The sequence below is a fragment of the Numida meleagris genome, chromosome 5 (assembly GCF_002078875.1).
Source record: "Numida meleagris isolate 19003 breed g44 Domestic line chromosome 5, NumMel1.0, whole genome shotgun sequence".
In the NCBI taxonomy this organism is placed as follows: Eukaryota; Metazoa; Chordata; class Aves; order Galliformes; family Numididae; genus Numida; species Numida meleagris.
In genome coordinates this window covers 35,175,788-35,198,634 of record NC_034413.1, presented here as the reverse complement: position 1 = coordinate 35,198,634, position 22,847 = coordinate 35,175,788, and the positions used below count along the sequence as shown (strand labels likewise).

Here is a 22,847-nt window from a genome sequence, read left to right as displayed (position 1 = left end):
GTGGGATGAGCACCCACAGGGAGACTGCCATGTGGTTTGTGTAGCTGATAGAGCTTCTTGGGGTAGAAGAAACTGGACTTGGACATTTACTGACATCATACTCCACCGTACCTGGGAACCCATGACGGGAATGCATCCACAGAACGGATGTCCAGAAACACTGCTTGGATTACATGACGTGATGGCCCTCCATTTGTAATGAGTGTAATATAATTACTCCTAGCCAACTGCCAACACTCCTATGCTCCTGGTTTAACAAGCAGAAAAAGGTTGCTCCAATACCTGAGTGAGTGGACATGAGGGGAAGATGTATGAGGAGTGGCTGAGGTCTCCTTGTAGAGCTCTGAGAAGGGGACATGAGGGGACGCCTCATGGCAGCCCACTGCTCCTCATGGCAGTCTGCACCTCCTCACAGGGAGCAGAGGGGCAGCGCTGAGCTCTGCTCTCTGGTGACAGGGACAGGGCCTGAGGGAACGGCATGGAGCTGTGTAAGGGGTGGGGCAGGTGTGGGTTGGGAGAAGGCTCTGCCCCAGAGGGTAGTGGGCATGGAGCAGTTCCCCAGGCAGCGGGTAAGGCCCCGAGCTGCCGGAGCTCAGGGGGCGTTGGGACACCACTCTCAGCCGTAGGGATTGGGTTTTGAAAGGTCTTCTGTGGAGCCAGGAGTTGGACTCGATGATCCTTACAGGTTCCTTCCAGCTTGGGACATTCTAGGATTCTAATGCATTTTGATGTCATAGGCTTGTACATTTAGTCAGCGGGAATCTTTCTGCAATGGAATTCAGTGTTTTTTGCTGCTAATGTGTCACGCATAAGGATTAAAGCAAGTTGGTAGATGCCAAAATGAACCTGGTTATCCAGCACTGACACTGGACATCAGGTAGTGCTGTAAGAAAGCAGTAACAATCCATATACAGAATAGCCTCCCAGGCTCCAGCAAGAGTGACCAGGGAGCTCCTGAACCAAACTCCGTGCCTTTGTAGTACACATCGCTTTAGGTATTTTCCTACACAAATTTGTCCTGTAACTAGGTCATCCCAGCCTTCCATTCTCTTATCTTTAGAGCAACAGGCTACTGGGTTTCAGAGAACTATCTATTCTTATCACGATTATATTTCTGAACAGTAGTGATCAACACCGAGCTTACATCTGTGTATGGATACACACGACTTATTTGCATGTTTACACTCTAATGCATTATTGCTTCGCTGCAGGGTGCTGTACTAGCAAAATAGGACAAATTCTACCATTTTCCTTAGAAAATATAGCCAGAGTGAAGACAGGAGGAATACACAAGGTTTTTAAAGATGCATGATGATTTCCACTCAGTGACAAACATCATTCTGAAGATAGGAGGAACTAGGTATAAAATACAGGGAGAACAGTTACACTCCTTTGGAAAACAGCAAGCTACAAACTGTTTGCAGATCTGAGACCTTCATAGAGTCATAGAATTACCAACGTTGGAAAAGACCTCCAAGATCATCTAGTCTGAGCACATAAAAGGATATAAAAGATGTGTCATGCAATCAGTGAGAACATGCCATGGTACCTCTAAAATCTAAAATAAGTAAGTGCCAGTGTTTTGAGTCGAACACAAGAAAATTTTTGTAATCAGCTTATTTTTTATGTGCATTGGTGAAGTTCAGTGGGACCTGAATAAACCCATCAAAGAATATAAATGAAGACGGAAAAGAAATTCAACTCAGAGAAACTGTAGTGCAGTTATGTAGTGATACCATGTGAAGAAGGTGTGAAGAATACCACTTCAGAAGTGTGGAGGAAATATCACAGGAAAGAAATAGGTGTCCTCCTCCATGACTACTAGGAAATGTGTAATGTTATTACTTGTTTTAACTAGATGGACCATCTTTAATACTCCTACAGAGCAATTCTGATAAAAGTCAGCGTCAGGAAACACATACAAAAAATGATTAGCCAGTTAGGAAAGCTTCCACTATGAAAATAGAAACCACACAAATTAATTAAAAATTAGTTTTTGAATTAATTAAATATATTTCATCCTTCTGATGAAAGAAATATGTGCTACACTCCATGAAGATGAAACGAAAAATGCATCTGACGGAAGAATAGCATATATTCACCAAGGACAGCATCTGGCAGATGAAGTCAAACTTTTGTTGGATTTCTCTGAAAACATTAATTCAAACAACAGTCACCTGCCTCCATTTCAGACCATGAAAAAAAATCCCAAGAAACAGTTATATTAAAATATTTTGGAAAGAAAAAGAATATCATGGCCACTAAACGTCCACAAGACATGAAATTACATTTTGTTGGGAAATGTGTAATTTGAGAAAAAGAACATACCTTAGGCAGTGGTTCCTTCTGAGCACAGTTTATACCTCCAATGAAGACCATATTGGGCATCACCGGTCTGGGATACTCAAACACAAAGTCAAACCTCATTAGTGAAATAGAAGCAGAGTTCAGGAGGTCTATAAGGGATACATCCCTCTGAAGAACTTCAGAGGAAAGCTGTATTGCAGCTCGATAGTAACCATTACAGTAAAAACGCTCCAGGAGTGAAATCAGTGCATTTTCCACTCTCTGGAAAAATGTCATCTGGTCTGAGTTGAATGAAAATGTTCTCGGGACATATGACAGAGGGCTTGGGCACTGTGCTGCTTCAAAGTGTAGATTGCAAGGTAATCCTCTCATGAAGAACACAAATGGAAGTGAAAGGTAATTAGCAAGCGTTGCTCCACACATAAAAACAGGGTCTGTGAGGATTGCATCGAAGCTGCTTTGATTCAAATACTGCAGTGTTTCCGTGCTGCTGAACAATTCCCTGCACTGAAGATAGAAGGATTCGAAAAGATATGTGTAGACATTGTAGAGTGCAAGAACATTCAGTGGGAATGGTAGTCCCTTCAGGTGAGTAGCAAGATACAGCTGAAAGGCATTATCCAGTTCTTCTAACTTCGTAGACACTGGGTACGTTTTCACAGTGTATGCATGTTTTTGTGTCTCTCCCATCTGCCAGCTTACTTCTGGTTTGAGCATCACCACTTCATGTCCCCTCTCGGCCAGCTTGTGAGCTACTTCCTTCATGCTTAGCCAGTGGCTTCCAACCATGGGCACCACCAGGAGTTTCCCTCCTTCAGAGCGGCCAAGAACAAGGAGGATAAAAATCCCGGCAGCAAGTGCATAGCAAAGCCGCAAAGTCATTTTCCCATGGACAGAGTACTGACTGTGAAAGCGTCTCCCTCTCCTCTGCCAGGCTGTAGCTTGAATATGCTTTTATAGGATGCGAATGGATTGGAGCTCAGTGATTGCTGAGCTGTGCTGTTTTGTAGTTATATTCTAGTTAATGTTTTACTGCTCAGATCTGTGCATTATTGTTGCCTTTTTTTTTAGTTACTTGTGAAGTCAAATTTTGTGACCCTTTACTGTGTTGAGCCATTGGAGTTCTTCAGTGCTCATTGAAGTACTAGCTCGTCAACATCCCAGTCTTCCTAAAACATTTGTCTTGATCATTGATGTCTTATGGTCAGGGTAAAGGAAGGCAAGTTTGCTGAAAAGAATTCACACAATACAACAACAAATGAAAAGAGCCTCAACACATTTGATTATGGTTGGATACACAGATGTTCAGTGAATTTCTCTGAAGACGGAACAGTAGAATGTTATATTAAGGGCTAAGGTGAGATCAGCAAAGTCTTTTGAGCTACCAGGAAGGGAGTAGCCCTACAGCCTATAATATAACACTAAGAAGAGACATTGAGAGAGACTAGTCTGGCGTGTGAAGCAGAGATCTGTGTTTCAAGTCCAGAATCTTGCTTCCAAAGATTGATGCAGTTTCTTCACAGTCTAGGAAATGGCCATGAAACTTCTGTTATGCAGCTGAAAGCTCCTCACCAATTGTCCATATATCAAGTAGAGATCAGATATAACATGTTGTACAAAATATGTGTAAAGGTCTACTCCCTCTATGGCTTGGACTCAAAAGAGACTTACATATGGGCCCAGCTATCAGACTTGATTGTTAGATAAAGAGCAGAGAGCAGCTCTGTGTTCTACCAGGGAAATGCCGTGCCCTCCCTTTGGCTTCCTCTGTTGACTCTCAGCTGCAGCATGATGATCGGAATATCCCAAATTTTCAACATCGCGAATGAGGAAGGTAAGGGGTGCGAAGTTAAACTTAGGACAAGAGAAGTTAATCAGTACCTTAGGGGAGCTTCTATGTGTCTGCTAGTTTGCCTGTGTCTCACTTATTTAGCTTGATTATCTGGCAATGGTTTTTTTATGAGTGAATCTTTTCTGGGTTCAAGGCAATGCAGGAAAACAGCTGGTTACCTCTTAAATTGATTTGTCTACACAAGGAACTGCAGGCTTGACTGGGAAGGGACATAGATGAGACATGACAGAGGAGGAATTGTCTTTCATCTGCTGATGCACACTTTTGGGCCGTTTTGACTCCAGTAGTGATAGGACAGGGGGAATGGCTTTAAACTAAGAGACAAGAAATTTAGGTTAGATGTTAGAAAGGAACTGTGTACTCAGGGGGCAGTAATGCACTGGTACAGGCTGCTGTGGGTGCCCCATTCCTGGGGAGATTCAAGGCTGGGCTGGATGGGGCCCTGGGCAGCCTGATGTGGTGGGTGCAGCCTCACCCAGAGCAGAGGGGTTGGGATTAGATGGAAGTCCCTTCCAACCTAAGCCATTCTATGATTCTCTACGGAGAACCTTGGGGAGGGGAGCTGTGCTGGCAGGCCCTAGCAGGGCGTAGGGAATCCATGACAACACAGAACCAGCGCTGATGGCGAGTGAAGCGCCTGCCAGGTCACTCCGTGCCTGGGGGTATGTTAGAGCGGCACTGTTTCACAGAGCGAACGTCTGCACGCATTTAGGTTTGAAAGAGGACGCTGCTCTTCCCGCATTGTTGGCCGGGCCACCAGAAATCCCAGCGGCGAGATCTCCACCCTGCGCTCGCTGCTACATCCCGCGTTACCCGGAGCCGCGGCAGCGGACTCCATCTCCCAGCAGGCCTGGCGGCGGCCGGCGTCTCGGCGCGCTCTGCGCGGCGCCAAAACAAGCATGGCGGCGGCAGCAGGGCGGCGGCTTGGGGTCTTTTGCGTGCTTTGAGCGGCGTGGATCAGGACTCTTTCCTGCCGGAATCGAGGGAAGGCCGAGTGGAGAGCTGCCGCAGCTGCCTGGCGGAGTGCAGCCGGAGCCGGGTGTTGGCAGGGGTGTAGCCGGTGAGGGGAAGAGGCGGCTGAGCCGAAGTGGGAGGCTGCCGGCAGAGGTGAGGGGGTGGGGTGGGGTCTCGCAGGGGCTTGGGGTCTCTGTTCTCGGGCTTTCCCAGCTTTGGGCGGGGTCCTTGTGGGGGCTTTGAAGCAGAGAGCCTTTCTAAAAGAGCTGAAAATAATTTTTGTTATGTGTGTGGGCTGAGGAGTCTGGGGGTGTTCAGCCTGGGGAATAGGAGGCTCCGGGGAGACCTCGCTGCAGCCTTCCAGTGCTTGAAGGGAGCTTATAAACAGGTGGGAGACTGGCTTCACGAGGTTTGATAGCAATAGGACAGGGGGGAATAGCTTTAAACTAAAAGAGGGGAGGGCTAGATTAGATATTAGGAAGCAATTATCTACTCAGCAGGTGGTAAGGCACTGGCACAGGCTGTGCTAGTGAAGCTGTGAGTGCCCTGACCCTGGAGCCATTCAAGGCCAGGTTGGTTGGGGCCTGGGCAACCATCTTTGTTGGCAACCAGCTCCAAACCCCACCTAGCTGGAACTAGATGGGCTGTAAGGTCCCTTCCAAGCCATGCTGTAATTTTATGTTTCTAATCTGTATCTTATGACTTTTAAGGGAAGGAAGGTGCTGGTAGCATGTTGTGGTTTAAGCCAGTGGGTGGCTCAGCACCACACAGTCTTTCATTTCCCTGCTTCCCGGTGGGGTGGGGGAGAGAGTTGGGGGGGAAAATAAAATCAAAATAGAACTCATGGGTTGAGATAAAACTATTTACTAAGATTGAGAAAAGGATAATAGTTACTGCTATATATGTGTGTGTGTGTGTGTATATGAATGTATATAACAAGTAATGCACAAGCAATTGCTCACCACCCTCTGACCAATGCCCAGTTAGCCCCCAAGCAGTGGAGGAGAGAGAGATGAACTCCCTCCTCCTTCAGAACTCCTTTTGCTTGAGGCCATATGGTATGAAATATCGCATTGGGCAGTTTTAAGTCAGCTAATAACTAAGTCAGCTAAGTCCTAATTCTGTTCCCTCCCAGCTCCTTGGACCCTTTACTGCAAATGGTCTTGGCTCTGTACCACGCTGCTTAGCAGCAGCTATAAACATTGGTGTGTTATTGACATCATTTTTCTCCTAGAACCAAAACATAGCATAGTACCAGGCACTCTGAAGAAAACAATTCCATCCCAGTTGATACTAAGATACAGTAATGCTTTTACGGTCCTGAAACAAGGAGTGAGGGAGGGTTTGGCACTGTCCCACTTACCTGCTCCGCTGGAGTGGTGATGGGTGCTCAAGCCAGTAGTGAGGTGGTTATTGCTTCACAAGTGTGTGTGCTTTTATGGTGAGCAAACCTGTTAGGATCAGAGTATGTGTTCGCATGAGGACAGTATGAGTCATAATCTTTGTGTGGTTAAATGGTAACTACGACACACCTACTGTAAAATAGATGAAGGCTGAGAAGGATGCTCAACTTTATCAGTCATGTCTTGAAGCATGGGAGGTGAGATCAAGGTGTTAGAGCTACATTCAGAGGAGAAAAACATGTTGCAAAGAAAGTTTATCTCCTATACGTATACATTATTCCAACTCCAACTGCATGATTTTATTTTTGAAGGAATTTTTAAGTAGATATGCGTTGTATGAAGTGCTAACGAAGTGTTATAAAACAAGTAGAGGGAACATTTCCATGCTGCTTCGTAGTCAGCTTCTCAGAGCATAACCTTTTGCATAAAAAAATAGGCAAAAGGACTAAAATTACTTAATGTAATGGTATTTTATAAAAAGAGTTTTGTCAGATACCTCAAGAACTAGCAGCTGGTTGAGTGGGGAGCTCTAGACTACATTTGGGTTTTTACAAAGATATTCAGAAAGGTTTGCCATTGAAGGCTGTTTAAGAAAGTAAGCTGACACAAGAGAACAAGAAAGTTTTTTCTTGATTGAATAATCAATTAAAAGATAGGAAACTGAAGATGAACCCTCACAGAGGGGAGTAAGGGATGGTTTCTGTGTCTCTTTTCTAGGGCCATTTTTTTTATGGGTCAGCATGTAATCTCTTGGTAAAAAAAAAAAATAGTGAATTCTGAAGTGATTAATTTTTCTTGTGAAATCTGCTAATATGTAGCAGTAAAGACCAGTGCCATTAGTGAAGTTTTAAAGTCCTCAAGCTACTAAGAAGCTGATGCAATAGCTGATAACACTAATAGTAGGTGAGTCAAAAGAAGTGCATCCTGGCATAGAGACAATCACAACTTACAACGTGTGTGCACAGTGGCAGGGTTTGAAGTGAATATGCAGGAGTGAGACTCTGGGATGATTAAAAAAAAAAAACAACAAATCAAAACACTTCTTAAAAAGTTTAATGTTCAGTGGTTGAAGAAGAACAAAACAACACTTATTTAGCTATAGTGGGTTGCACACCTCTAGAACTTTATAAGAATAACGGAAGATGGAGGACAGGCTCAGTTGTAAAAATGGATACAGAACTGTAGAGGCTTTTGGAGGAATGATAAAAAACCATAAAATTGCAAGTGGAGTTAAGGTAGATATGGAATGATTATTCAACGCTTCAGTATAATTCATGGATAATTCATTTCTAAAACAAATATTGCAGCACGCCAGGTGAAACAAGGGAGTGGCAAGTACAAAACAAAAGGGATTGAGGTGAGCGATCTTGTTACACATGAGAAGATCACAGAGCTACCAAAAAGACTGAAAAAAAACTCACAAAAATTTAAGTTTCTTTGCCATGGAGTTTCTGGCTCTCTCAACATCTGGAGGTGAAGAAAATATTTTGCTAAAACATTACTGTATTTTTGCCTACTTACTGCACTCCTCCCATCTGAACTAGCTAGAGACAGATTTCATGTGTATGTGGATTTATTGAGAGACACAGTGCAGGCGTATTCACAAATTTTGGGGAACTTACGTAAATTTCCTGCAATAAGTACCTTGGAAACTAGTAAATACTAGGTGTTTAGAAGAACCTGCTTATTTTGGTATTCATATTTGTGCTGATGCAAGATTGAAATGTGGTAAAGTTGATTCTAGTTAAAAGCTTGTTGAGATAAATGCTTTTAATTCACCCTTTTTTGTTACGCTAATGTATGTTTATGTGTGGATCTGATGTTCATTTTTAGAATGAACAGAATAAGGTTTTTAAAAAGGTATAAGCAAATTTGACAGTTGGGACTGAAAGGTTCCACTTTGAGGATTTGAGGAAAGTGGATTCAATTGCATTTTTCATAGTAAATAGATTATTTTGTATTTTTAAAGGACTGTTTTGTTTTCGCGATGTTTGGGGACTTATTTGAAGAGGATTTTTCCTTTATTTCAAACAATCATTTTGGAAAAGGGAAGAAATCAAAGCCCAAAGATTCTGAGCTTCCAGCTCCCCGGGATTTTACCAATCTTAGCGGTATCAAAAATCAAGGTGGGACCTGCTACCTCAATTCCCTTTTGCAGACTCTGCTTTTCACTCCAGAATTCAGAGGTACTGTGTTCAGAATCTTCTTTAAGCAATCTTTGAATTGCAATTTTGTAGTGACTTGCATTTCTAATGTTTTATTAAAGGAGCACCACAAACATGTTTTCAGGAACTGTTTTATTTCAGTTCAATTCATATGAGTTATTATAGAGTAATCCGTTTTTAGTCTCTAGAATTAGTATTGTCGCTTCTACACAAAATATAACTGTTGTATGCATTGTATCTTCTTAGACGTTTACTGCTTGTGAAAATAAGAGAGGCCGTTGCTCCCCATAACATGCCATTTATGTTTTAATGCAACCGCTACAATTCTTGGAAGGAATCAGTATTTTGCCGTCTAAACATCCCCATGTTTACATGTGCTTTTTAGCTTGAACCAAATTTAATGATGAATGATGTTGAGATGTTGCATATTGTTTTAATTTGACAAAAAGAATACCATAATAATACTTAACAACTGTAACAAAGTAAATCTTCAAGGAAAAGACTTCACCTTTTTTTCCTTAATATGGCACTTCTCTTTACTATTGCAGAGGCACTGTTCTCTCTAGGACCCGAAGAACTTGGGACTCTAGATGATGTTGGCAAACCAGATGCAAAAGTATTTAAAGTTTTCTTGTATTTTGTCACTGTTCAGTGTTGATCTGTATGGTTTGAAACAATATTTTCATGAGGGTGAATGAAAGCCTAACTTTGATACTGAAAGACTGGTTGGTTGAAATCCTTTTTGTACACAGATATAAGTTTTCACTACTATAAGCTTTTGCTTCAAAAGTAAGATGCTGAGCCTGTTTCCACTGAATTTGATAGTAGAGATTCTTCAGTGGAAGCAGAAATGATCCCAAAGTTTGTACAGTGCCTTTTAATATTTTTCTGCTCTGTAACTAAAGCTACAGTGCTATGACTGATTTGCCACCACGTAAAAAATAAAAATAATAATGAAATGTGTGCAGACTGGAGGACTGCACTGAGATTCTGCAGATTTAACAGCTCACCTATACAAAAAATGTTATGGGACTGGAATTTAGTATTTATTTCAAAAGTGCCTACTGAGGTTGACTACTTCAGCAGTTCTGCTGAACTACTTTAGTTTCATTCTTTAGCCCTTGGGTTAGCACATCATGGTTAATTGCTTGGAAATATTATTTTCTTTGTAAATTGAAGATAAAAATAGGCAGCTGATAGCGCTTGTTGACGCTGACCCTTCTCCTTCCGCCTTGTCATCAGTCTTTTTACTGAACAAGGAACAGCTTGTCTGTAACTGAGTTCTTAGGTTTCAGGATTATGAAAAGTAGGAGAGCTGTCCTTTTGTGCTATGGTGGTGGCTTAATTTAAATCCATAGTCGTACTGTATCACAAAGCTTATGTTCCGTGACTGTATTGAATACGGAGGAGTTGCGCATTTTTGAGAACTGATGTTTAAACAAGAATCAATTAATCTCTGTTATCAAAGCCATAGATAATGGTGGTTTATTAGAAGTTCTTTTTTGTTTGTTTTAATTAAATTACGTAATTTTATTTCAGTCGTTGATTTAAAGACTCTTTTTGATCTGATGGATGTGTTTTGTTTTTCATCCCTAGGTTCGGATAATTCCATTACAACTTCAACGGTTATTTGCTCAGCTCCTGCTCTTAGATCAGCAGGCTGCATCTACAACAGACCTTACTGAGAGCTTTGGTTGGAACAGCAATGAGGTACAAATTGACACCTGTGGCACCATTGATATTGAAGTCTGACATTTAATAACTAGCTTAAATTATTTCAACCTGTGGAGGTAGCAATTAATTGGGCCAGCTGTTCTTCAATGCCATTATATCTCCACATGGAGTATGTGTCAGTTGTTTCCAGTCAGCAGCAGGAGAAAGTTGTTCCTTTAAATATATTTTGAGTAGCTGTACCGTTGTTTTTGCAGGAATGCTTTTTCAATACTAGTTAGGCTACTTGTCCTTTAGTTACTTAAATTTCTGTTTTCTGTGTAATGCATCCTAGAGCTTAGTGAAATCTACCCAGGTGAAACTGTTTCTCGTGTTATATTTTATGTACTTGTAACTACTACAGAAAGCATTACTAAATTAAGAATAACAACTAATAGTAAGTTTTTCTCAAAGTAGTAAATACATGAGTAACCATTAAGACACGTTCCTGGCTTGCATAGTGTAAGTTATTTTTAAGCAATAAACAAAGCAGATGGCACTAGTTTATTTCTTTGAGTTTGTTTTTTATTGTGCAGGAAATGAGGCAGCATGATGTGCAGGAACTGAATCGGATTCTGTTCAGTGCTTTGGAGACTTCCCTTGTGGGAACTTCAGGTCATGACCTTATTAATCGATTGTACCATGGGACTGTTGTCAACCAGATTGTTTGTAAAGAATGCAAGAATATCAGTAAGAGACAGGTAAAGCGAGAGGATTTTCCAGGATAGGTTTCTGTTCAGTCTTTTGAACAAGATGTTTGAAATGTTTTTGTTCCCCTTGCTCTATCCAAAAAAATAAATTACATCTTTCTGCAGCGTCACTGGTGGTCTTAGTGATTCTAGGTATTGGTTAGGGCACTGCAGACTTGCAGACATGTGGAAATTGAGCATGACTGATTATTGCTAAATCTTAGCTGGCATTTTCTAAGCCGCATGTATCAAGATGTGACTCATGAGCTTAAAAATCAGCAAGTATTATTACATCTGAGTTGACAAGTTCTGCCTATAGATGTAGTTATCAGACAGCTGAACAGTGGGGTAACAACAGTAAAACATATCTTTACGTTGCTTTACTGTTCTTTGTAATTAAAAAAAAATAATATCTGTGGATGTGTGGATGGATGTTTTTTTTTTCCGCACTAACGGAAGCAAAACGAGTGCTTGCATTTTCTATGGTAGGAGGGATGAGTATCTAATGTACCCTAAATTTACACTACTTATTATCTCGTTGTTGTTGTAATCCTGCATAGGAAGATTTCTTAGACCTAACAGTGGCAGTAAAAGGTGTAGCTGGTTTGGAGGAGGCCCTGTGGAACATGTATGTGGAAGAGGAATACTTTGAAAATGAGAACTTGTATCAATGTGGAGCCTGTGATAAACTTGTTGAAGCTTCAAAGGTAATGCATCAGGTCATTCTCAGTGTTTGATTTGTTAATGGTTAGAAACTTCACGTACATTGCTCTGTCTACCCTCTAGCCCCAAAATAAAAAAAATTACATCCTTAATCACATGGCATGTAACAAGAGCGTGCCAAAAATGGACTTGCATTTTAAACCTCAGCAGCTACATGATCCGTTTGCTGACTTGAATGTTGTTGCAGTCTTTAAGTAATGGTGAATAGGATGGCATGTAATTATGAGAGTACTGCTGCACTGACATGCTTCTACTGCACCTGGCTTTGGGCATTTCAGACCATAGGCTAAAAGATAAGCTAGGGCCTAAAGGAAAGAATGAAATAAACTACATGGAAATTCTTGTATGAAGAGCACCCATGGCAGAGAAGCATAATAAGCAACTGTTGCTTTGCACGGGGAAATGGGGTCTCTTGATTTGGATATTGCATTGTTTCTCTGACACTGAACAGCTTGCAGTGATGCATTAACAGACTGAAAAAATCTGCTGCAATGTTCAAGAGGCTTTGGATGGGTAACAGTATACCCATGGAAGTAACTATTCAGGTCTTCCAGTGTCTATGGCAACGGATGTGTATGGTTTCACAGCGTATACCTGTGTCTTTCCCATCTGCCAGCTTACTTCTGGTATAAGCACCACCACATCATGTCTTGTCTCTGCAAGCTGAGCCACGTGCTAAGCCACTGGCTTCCCTCCGTGGGCTCTACCAGAAATCTTGTTTTTTCTCTTACTCCTGGTAAAAGACTATAAAGGAAGCAGACACAGACAGCTGCTAGTGTACTGTGCCTTTGAAATGCTGTCTGTTCTTCACAACAGTGAAGCTCTTCGTCCCGCTCTGGTGACTGTTCTGCATCAGGATGAGCAAACCTTGTATCATGTTTAATGTGGAAGGGAAAAGGTGCAGAGGCAAGTTCAGGTCAGTTGCTGTTTATGAGTACCTTAGAGGACTTCAGGAAGATCTGCCAGTGCCTCACATGACTTGGCTATAAGCGTTTGAGTTCAACTTCCTGAGTTCAAGGAGAGTGCAAGATAACAGTTGGCTACTTCTGAAATTTGATCATCCATTCAAGGCAGGGGAACTTGGAACTTGAATGTGAAGTCGCATAGCTGTGGAGCGGCAGCATGACTGGGGCTACAGGCACAGCATATGCAATGTGCGCGATTAGAGTTGCCTACAGAGAGTCAGTGCTGCTGGCGAGTGAGCTACCTGCTGAGTCACGCTGACAGGGAATGTATGTACATACCTAGCTTGTTTAAAAGACAGCATGATCCATACCTATCAACACCACTCCTCCTTTCCTTCAGTATTCTCTGGGTCTTTGGATATTATTTCTTACCTGCTTTTGCCTTGACCTCTAAAGAAATCAGACATTGAAGAACCCCATGTTCAAGAACTTTATCAAACTTTAATCATATGGTCTGATTATCACTCTAGTCTTGGATGAGCCTGCAAAATCCTTTCTGCTGCAAAGTAGTCTTCATAATTGTTAGTAATGGAATACCTAATGGTAGGAGTTTCTTGAGCTGTGTGTGTTCCTGGGTGGCTCTGTTATGGCTTTGAAAATGTAAAGTTTGGTGTAGGCACTGGGAAGACTCGGAGGCATGACCGCTGAATTTGTGCTTATGTTCAAAGGTGATTCAAGGTAGTTGGTTGTGCTTTCCACCAGTGTTTCTGATGTGCTTACACACCTTGTTGTTTGATCTCAATGAATTAGGTGTTAGGTGGATGGTTGTACTTGATCTTAAGGGTATTTTCCAATCCAAATGATTCTGTGATTCTGCCTTTCTAAAATGGACTGCGACTTTCCTGCCTTAAGCTTCTCACCACTCACCATATAAAATAAATAAAATGAGACTTTAACTCTTGCTCGATTGTTCTGTGGGTGTCTGTAGTCTTCCAGGATACATCGGGGACAGCGTCATGCTTATTTATCATAGGCCACAGATCTTAGTCAAGGCTGTTTTTTCCATCAGTCTGGCATATCTTAAGCAATGGGCCACAGTAATATATTCTAGTGATGTATTTTAGACCATTTCAATTGAACACAGAAGCAGTCTAATAGTCACTCAGCAGCAGGCTGCCAAATACATGTGGGAATGATCTCTTTTCTGAACAATACACAACTTTCAGAACTAGTTCATGTTACAAATGTGATTATTTTTGACTTCCATATTTGAAAGCCATCTGCTTGTGTGAGCTCTCACCTGTAAGCGAGGTCACACAACCACAAAGAGCTGGAAGACTCTTCAGAGGTTACTGGAATGAACTTCAGGTGTGGGACAATGCTATGCCTGGAGGAGGTGACCTAGAAAGGCTGGAAGAGTAAGAGCCACAACCTCAGCTGAGGTCCTTTTCTTGCAGCAGAAGCAAGGCCATGTTTGTAGATTGGGCTTCGTTCACAGCTGTTTTGGGAGGACTTTTCTGTGGCTGGTGGCAGGTGCAAAGTTCCCCACTGTCTGCCTGGGAATGGCAATGCTACTGTGAAGCTGTGTTGTTCTGCAGCACCCTGCTGTTGAGCAGGAGTTGAGTTCCTGTCCTTTTCCTCTGGGCTCCCAGGAGCAGTGTGGGACTGGTGATGGCAGGTGCTGTGTGGGGCTGAGAGCAGAGTTACTGGAAGAATACTGCATAGTCTGGCTTCATGGGCAAGCACATGCTTCACAGTAGAAAATTCGTGAAAATTTTCTTGCAAAAAACTTATAGACGATGGAAATTACTGTCTTGATTTTTTTAGCAGTGTGCTCCTTCATTTTCATAGCAGGATAAAATATGGGACTGTTGATCATGGAGGGTGTGGACTGTAATGGAAGGGAAGAATCTTGATTGCTTTAGTTATGTAGTAATAAAAATACTGGTCTTGTCTGCCTCCTTGTAAAGAAAATAGAGTAATAGAGTTGACTATAGCAAGGTTATTCTGTATGATGATATGCTTATAACTTTTTTTTATCATGTTACAGTCTGCTAAACTACATAAGTTACCTCCCTTTCTCACCGTATCGCTCCTGAGATTTAACTTTGATTTTGAGAAGTGTGAACGATACAAGGAAACTAGTTGCTATACCTTCCCTATCCAGATAAATCTGAGGCCTTTTTGTGAGCAGGTTTGTACTGTTATATTTGTTGAAGTTTCAGCAGAGAACTGATATCTCAAGGTCAAGGTATCTTTAATTTTGCATTTAGTCAAAGCCAGATATTAAAGAAACTTAGTGGGGTTTTCCTGTGTCCCTAGTTCCAATGCTTTTGCAAAAATGTTTCCAGAAGATCACTTTCTAACAGAGTAAGAAATACCTTTTCGCTATACAAGGTGGAAGAGCATAATGATGACCTAAAACTTAATCTGACGTTTGCTTGAAAGAAAATTAAATCTACTTTTGTATTAACATTGTCTGATAACTTATATATACACGTGTGTATTCTCATTTATAAAATTAGCTACAAATGTGCTTGTCAGTTATTTCATTTATTTCCTAGTTTCTCATTGAATTAGTATACATCTATTTTGGTTATAAACTGAGCTGTTCCTTTGCCTGATGACAACTTTTGATCCTTAAAGTATGTGAAGAATATGTTTTATGGATGCACTCTCCTTGAAGAGGGTTTTGGGTTTTTTTTAGTTGAAATGTTGCAATGCCAGCTCATGTTTTGTATTTGAAGAAGCCTTTTGTTCAGTTGGTTTGTTAGATGTTCATTTTTCTCTAGTCTTTTAAACAAAATAAGTTGGCTATAAACAAGCAGGCTGGGTTCTTCTATTACTTGCATAAATATTTCATTATTTTAATATTATTAATATCATTTAATATTTCCACTGTTATTCAGAATCGTGTTGGTCCACACTTGTGTTCTACAACACTGAAAGGCCCCTTCAGTCTTTGCACATGCGAAGGCATAGAGAGATATCTGAAGCTATGCTGATGGTGTAGAAGTGTCCTTGTGTGAAAGACTTGCTGATATATATTATTATTGTTGTTATTATTTTTCTTTTTGAAGACTGAAATGGATGATTCAGAGTACATGTATGAGCTCTTCTCTGTTATTATACATAAAGGTGGCTGCTATGGAGGACACTATCATGTTTATATCAGAGATGTGGATGAATTAGGAAACTGGCAATTACAAGTAAGTCCTAAATGTTTATTTTTCTTACTTGTATCTCATATTTCAGAAAAGTATTAAGAACTAGAGAATGAAATGGGCATCCAAATTAATTACTGCTTTAGTGAGGCATTTGGTCTTTTACCTGATTGAGAAGGTTAGTTTTTGGCAGCGTGCCATCTCTTCAGGTTGGAAGCTGTTAGGATTTTGTAGCCAATTGTAGCTTTCTGATCTGCTGTCTCTCATAGTACCTGGCTATTGTATCCCTGCTGCCTGTTGTGAGGCAGGTGGGTAGAATCAGACAAGGGGGTGCGTACGCACTCCAGTGAGCTGGCTGCAAGCTGCTTCAACTGTTGCAGCAGTGGGTGAGCCTATCTTAGCCATTTGTTTGTTACGTAGTGAACTGGGTATCAGTGTATGGCATCCAGGTATCTGTGTAAAGAGACTGCGGAACAGTCCTTTCTAAAACATTATGCACATCTTGCTCTAAAATATACATTAGGAGGATTTGCTTTACAGTTCTAAACTGCGCATAACTAATCTTAATGCAGACTGGAAAACTGCCAGTGGTGTTTGAAGTCAGCGTTTGTGAATGTACTGTTTTTCTTACACAGGAAGGTGAGGACAGGCTGATTGAAGATAAGCCTTCAAGAGAGAATGAAAATGCCGAAGAAACAGAAAATCCGTTGGCAGTGTTGAAAGGGATTTTATCAGAGGTATGGCATGTAAAGAGTTCACGGCTTCAATTTTGGTGTTGGGGAAGTGAAGAAGGGAGTGAAATTTGCAAAGGGCAGGCTTAACAGTACAGAACTCTTCCAAGCTTATTGTGCAGCATGTAAAACTTGCAACTTAACCTGATTTTAATATGAATAGTGGCAACTCATGCAAAAAAGAAAACAGCCTTTAAAAAAAAAAAGTATTTCCTAAAATTGCTTGCTTAAGCTGTTGCAGAATGTAATGCTAATTTGGCTCATTAACAAATATTCGTGATTTAATCACTGGAGAATTGCCGCCTTTGTGTTGATTCTTTGACATTTGTAGCCTTCATTATCTTAGTTTTTAATTTCTCTGTAGGAAGAATGTAAACAAATTCCTGTGGATCAATTGGGGCAGAAATTCTTGGAGAAAATAAAGGTGTCCTGGAACAGGAAATACCGAAAACAGTACGGAGCATTACGAAAGGTAAATGCATGTCTTTTAGTTTCTTTTTTATTATTAAGTTAACTTTATATTTCTAGTGAAGAGTCAGTAGGATGGTAATTAAAAATACTGGCACTTGGACTAGCAAGATACAGCATGTGTAAGGGATTTGTTTGTGAGACAAATTAATAGTCTGGGAAACACAAATGGGATGCTCAACAGCTTATCAGTTTGAAAATGTGTGTTTTTTTCCATCTATGTTGTAGGCCTAAAAAAGAGTCAGCTTTGGCTACTAAATACTGTCACTTCTGTCTGTGGATGAACCTGCAACAGCAGAACTACCACTTGCTCATGGAAGCAGTGTTGAGAATTAAAGAAGAATACAGGAAGGGGAATGATTGTTCACGAGGATGGGTAGCGATAGGACAAGGGGGAATGGTTTTAAACTGAGACAGCGGAGATGTAGGTTAGATGTTAGGAGGAAGTTTTTCACACAGAGTGGTGACACACTGGAACAGGTTGCCCAGAGTGGTTGTGGATGTCCTGTCCCTGGAGGTGTTCAAGGCCAGACTGGACGTGGCTCTGGGCAGCCTGGTTGGCGACCCTGCACTCAGCAGGGGGTTGAAACTTGATGGTCTTTGAGGTCCTTTTCAACCCAGGCCATTCTATGATTCTATGGTTCTAAACACAGTACTTCTTCAAAGTTATAATGGAAATGTGTTTTTTGATAAAAAGTCACTTTTTGGTTGATTAGGGTATGACCATAAAATTTAACACTTCAAGAAAAGTCATGTGTTTGTCTAATTAGTTACTTCATTTTCTTGTACTTTAAGGAAAATGCTTTTGCATTTATGTTACAGATGGGTGGAAAAATCATGTTTTTTAAATAAGACTAACAATGCAGGTTTCAAATAAATTATTTAAATTATTTGTGAGATTGAATGTGAGTCTTCTACAGAGAGAGCCATTTTTCTGACCTTGATAGAGAATGTATAGAAACAAGTTCTGAGCAACCCAATAGTAATAATTTCAGAGTTTGAGTGTTGTTGTGAACATTACCATAGGTGACCTAGGGGTTTTGTCTTGCTGTGTTTTTCTCCTTTTTATCTTTTTCCCTTTTTTTTCTGAGGGAGCTGTGTATTTATGGTTTTCTAATTTTATTTTTAATTATTTGCATGTGTTTGTAAACAGAAAATACCTAATGAGAAATCAGCTGGAGTGGGTGGGTTGTGTGTATGAATTTGAGGACAAATCAGGTCACATTGCTGATGCAATCAGCTGATGCAATGTTATATTCAACAGAGTATCTTTTTTTACTAAAATGTTTTTGTTTCACCTTGTCCTTGCTTTTATTTCTAGTATTTGCAGAATCATCCCCAGATATTTCAGTTCAGTGCTGATGAAAACAAAGTTGGTTTAAAGGAAAAATACAAGCTCCCATTTAAGTCAGATTCTCGAGGGCAAAATTTCCAAAGCCCTCCTCAGGAGAATGGTGTCCAGTGGAATTCAGAAAAAGCACCTCCAAGGCTAAGAGAGAGTTCTGCTGGTTGCCATTGGTTTGATCTGAATGATTCGAAAGTCCATCCCATCAAGGAAGAGGATATTGAGAAACAATTTCAGGGTAAAGAGAGTGCCTACATGCTGTTTTATCGCAAGTCTCAGTTGAAAAGACCTCCTGAAGGTATACGGAATTCCTCTTTACATTCTGGGGGCTTCCTTTGATGCTTTTTCAGAAGGGTGAAGGCAGTTGGGCATTTCTGTCCTTTCCCAGAGTATTGAGGATACAGATGTCTTCTAGTGCTAATTCAAAAAAAGAGTTAGCTCAAGATACAAGAAAGTAATCTCCAAGGAGGTCATGAACAGTTAATCAGCTATAGCTGACACTGACGTTTTTCTAATATGCTTCACAAATAGTAGAAGAAGTGCAAGGTCTTGCACCTGAGTTGTAACAGCACCCGCTGTCAGTACAAGCTGGGGGGTGTAAGGATGGAGCACAGTCCTGCTAAAAAGGACCTGGGGGTACTGGCGGATGGTAAGCTGGACATGAGCCAGTAGTGTGCTGTGAATGTTCATTCATTGCAGTGGAGTTGGACTAGGTGACCTTTAAGGATCCCTTCCAACTCAAAAGATTCTGTGATTCTGATTCTAATATGTCTTACCAAAAGAAATAAAAGTCATTACTAATGGCATTCGTTTATCATTTTCCCTTAGGGAAAGATAGATGTAATCATGGAAGACGTAAAAGCGCTTGTTTTGATTATTGTAATTTAATTTTCTTTGTTATGAAAGGTTGCAAGGTTATTGCTCCAGATTTTGAATGATTACTATTGTAACGTCTCATCTCTCTTTCCTTGTTCGCCAAAACACATTTTTGGGCTGAAGCGAAACTAGATTATATTATTTGTTGCAGCTCGAGGAAATCCAAGGTACCAAATTCCTGAACATCTTCTTAATGAAATGAATGCTGCTAATATGGAGCTGCAAAAAAAGAGGTATATTAATGTAACTATACAAATCTTTTCAACAGCATTCTTAATCTACTGATCTCAGAAGTGATTTAAAATGAAAGAAACTCAGAGAACAGATGTAGAGTCAGATACTAAAATGATTCAATATAGTAGATGTTAAGGAATACAAATTTTGTCTTTTACTTGTCCCCCTTCTTCTTGCTAATGGAACTGGATACAGTTATAAAGGAGGAAGGCATAGATGTCTGTCCTGACAGTTTCCACAAAATTTTTCTTTTTTTGTTTGCATTTTGAGAGTGCTGATCTGAAACAGCTTGGAAAACAAAGGCTTACAATCTCCACATCCCTAAAGATAAATTTTATCATCTTGTTTAGAAAGGTCAAAGCAAGGTGTAGGAAGGAGCCCTTTAACAGTGTGTTCTGCGCATGTGGAAGATTGTATGCTAAATAAATCATCGAAATCTTTGAGCAGCTCTTTATGTATTCCTCGATGGAGGGGAGAATGTGGCAATGAGTTTAGTCACGAGGATTATCAATTACATGACAACTGCCCAGAAGCATCTCTTAAATAGTTTAGCCATTTGTCGGTAGTAAATTCTTCACTTTATTGTTGTGTTATTCTTTCAAGAGTGGAGTGCGACTCGGCAAACAATAGCATTGATTTACGTCTCCATTTGAGCACATGTTATAAATTTCACAATGGGGCTTTGCATCCTTCACTTAGTTGGAAAGAGAGCATTCTGGATCTGACTGTTGACAGAAGAAAAACTCTTGGAGACCTTCGACAATCAATATTCCAGGTATTTGCTTTATTAAATACACATTTATTTTTACTTAGGTTACAACAACATTCATGTATTTATGCCACAATTTTTACTTCAATCAGAAATCTTCATCAGTTACATGTAATAGGCTGAGAACTATTTGAATTTTTGCAGGAGGAAATGTTGGTTTGAGGTCAGCCCTTGAAGTATTTAAAAGTCATTGACTGATTGATGAAGCTTTGATTAAGTAGACTTTAATTAGTTTTTAATGTTTACAACTGGGCGAGAATTGTTACTTTGCAGAACTCTGGAATGTTAAGAGTAAGTCCAGTTTGTGGACACACTGGTATTTGCATTTTTGACGATTTGTCCGGTCTCAATACGAAATATTTAGAGCAGTGTAAGAGAAAATAAAACGAAATAATACTAAATTTAGCTCAACTATTGAATGTAGTGTCTGCGTTTGTACTCTGTTAAAGGAACGTGACATTTCATGAAAGGTTTTTTTGTCAACATCTAAGTCAAAGCTAACTTGCTCTCTGGAAACATTGTTTGCTCATACCTTACAACCTTTGGTTGGTATCCAGTTGAAACCATTTTAGTCTATCTGGTGACTAGTCTGAAAGCACAAGTCCTAAAAAATTTTGTGTGCTTTCTGTGCCACTGATGTTGTTGAAGTGAATAACAATGAGCTATTAATTGTGAAAGTGAGCTTGGTAGCCTGTAACAGCTTTTGGCAGAGTTACAGTTTTTGAGTGGGACAAGTTATTGCTTGCTGAAGTCTTATAACTTCATCGTTTCTGTTCTTACCAATTAGATTATGAAATCTTGGGAAGGAGACGTGGTTCTCAGTAGTGCTAAACGTTTACCAGCAGGACTGCACCTTTATCAGATACTTGACGGTAAGGCTACCACGTATACAGCACACAAATCACATTGACTTCTTATTTGTTGTAGACACTGCAGATTTCAAGTGTCAGATGTTCGGGAGAAGTGCATTTCTGAGTACTTCTCAAACTCTAACTTATGTGCAAGTCCTCTGCCATTATTATCCACTTAGTAGTGAAACTAAGCATCTTGAGTCTTTCTGTATGTAATGTTTGTTGTGAAGTGCAATATAAATATTAGGCAAATTAAACACATTTGCTGACAAAAAGATAATCTATATTTTTACCTTAATTTGATTATAAATACTTTCTTTTGCTAGAATTACGTAGTAGGTAGAAAAGATTATAGGAAGACAAGAAGATATTAAAAAAAGCTATTGTTTGGGCTTAAGCTGAAGTAGGAGTTTTGTAAGGGAAAACACTTGCATGAAGAATGCAATAATTAATATTAATTAAAATTAATTAAAAATAATAATAATGTGCTCTGTCTCCAGCTTTGCATTATTATGCAACTTCAGGTGTTAAGTCTTACAAAGTCTATCCAGTCATTCAGTATTTATGATTTGTTTCAGAAAAGTTAGGGTACTACCCTAATCCAATTTTCAAAGATATTGATGTCAAAACATAGAGGCACCATTCATATTCTTTAAAATCTTAGTATAGTTCTTTAAATACCAGTAAGTTTAAAATGTTTTGAAGAGTACACATAGAACATGTGGTATGTAATTAAATGTATTGATTCACTGTGAAATGTCATCTAGATAATCCTGACCAAGCAGCTGTGTCAAATGTTAATGTGAGCCTTGGTTTGCAAGGGAAATTGAACTGAAACGTTTGTGCTGTGGCCATCTTCAGTGTGAGTGCTATTAGGATGGGTACATATAGTTGTTCTTGCTACATGAGTGAACCCTAACTTACCCCTATAAATTCTGTTCACACAATAACTTTTATAACGATAGACCTTAGACAGAGTAGAATATGCCAGCATATATCAGTTTACAACTGACCCTGCAGGTCTGTTTTGTGGCAGAATGGCTTGACAATTCGCTCTTTTTAGGAGATGAGCTGACACTGGACTGCTTTGGCCTGGCTGATGGAGCAGACGTTTTTGTGTGGAATGGGAAGGAGGTAAAAGAAAACCAAATAAACCAAATATCCTCTCCCCTTGTCAGTTCTGAAGAAATAAGATGCAAATCTCCAGACATGTTTTTGGGTGCTTCAGTCTGTTTTGCAGATGTGCTGCTGATGTGTTAACGTTGGCTTTGGGTACACCACTTAGCCTCATCCAGAAAATGATGCTTTCACGATTTGTCACTGTTCCCTTCTGTGTGATGTACAGTGTGGCTCTTGATAGAGTTATGCTATCAGATTCATAGGTGTCTGTATCCACTGCCAGTTATGCAGGAGTATGTTCTGAAAAGACCTGGTGCCTCTTGGGAGGAGATGGGATCATAGTAATATGATAACAAAAACTTATGCCCTATGGTGAGTCGTTCACCCGTGTTTGTTTGGTCCCCCTGAAGTACTGTACTCCTTTTTAATATTTAATCATCCCTTTAATTTTTAGGCCCTTAATTAAATTTTGAATGCTTGCCTTAGTGATCGTGTTAACAAAGTTAAGTTTGCCCTCTGCATCTATTGTGGAGTAAAATACTGCCTCAAAAAGATTTGTGTTGTAAAAGTACGCATTTATTT

At 40.1% G+C, this 22,847-nt stretch overlaps 2 protein-coding genes across 6 annotated transcripts in view; one reads left to right on the top strand and one right to left on the bottom strand.

The window, feature by feature from the left end:
• LOC110399743 (UDP-glucuronosyltransferase 1-1-like) overlaps positions 1–8,478 on the bottom strand; it is a 48,427-nt gene extending 39,949 nt beyond the window's left edge. The window contains exons 1-2 of the mRNA XM_021398928.1: positions 6,477–8,478; positions 2,423–3,535 (exon numbers count right to left, since the gene is read on the bottom strand). Of these exons, the coding sequence (XP_021254603.1) occupies positions 2,423–3,189 (767 nt within the window). The 5' untranslated portion in view covers positions 3,190–3,535; positions 6,477–8,478. The remainder of the gene's footprint in view (positions 1–2,422; positions 3,536–6,476) is intronic.
• USP40 (ubiquitin specific peptidase 40) overlaps positions 4,766–22,847 on the top strand; it is a 34,911-nt gene continuing 16,829 nt past the window's right edge. For all 5 annotated transcript variants that reach the window (XR_002439388.1, XM_021398912.1, XM_021398911.1 and 2 more), the window contains exons 1-15: positions 4,766–5,266; positions 8,486–8,702; positions 9,230–9,297; positions 10,278–10,391; positions 10,928–11,092; positions 11,641–11,787; positions 14,759–14,902; positions 15,789–15,917; positions 16,508–16,609; positions 16,968–17,075; positions 18,393–18,714; positions 19,444–19,525; positions 20,130–20,301; positions 21,083–21,167; positions 22,210–22,280. Coding sequence is in view for 4 of the 5 variants with exons in the window: in XM_021398912.1 (XP_021254587.1) it covers positions 4,781–5,266; positions 8,486–8,702; positions 9,230–9,297; positions 10,278–10,391; positions 10,928–11,092; positions 11,641–11,787; positions 14,759–14,902; positions 15,789–15,917; positions 16,508–16,609; positions 16,968–17,075; positions 18,393–18,714; positions 19,444–19,525; positions 20,130–20,301; positions 21,083–21,167; positions 22,210–22,280 (2,412 nt within the window). In the remaining variant the exon portion in view is untranslated. The remainder of the gene's footprint in view (positions 5,267–8,485; positions 8,703–9,229; positions 9,298–10,277; positions 10,392–10,927; positions 11,093–11,640; positions 11,788–14,758; positions 14,903–15,788; positions 15,918–16,507; positions 16,610–16,967; positions 17,076–18,392; positions 18,715–19,443; positions 19,526–20,129; positions 20,302–21,082; positions 21,168–22,209; positions 22,281–22,847) is intronic.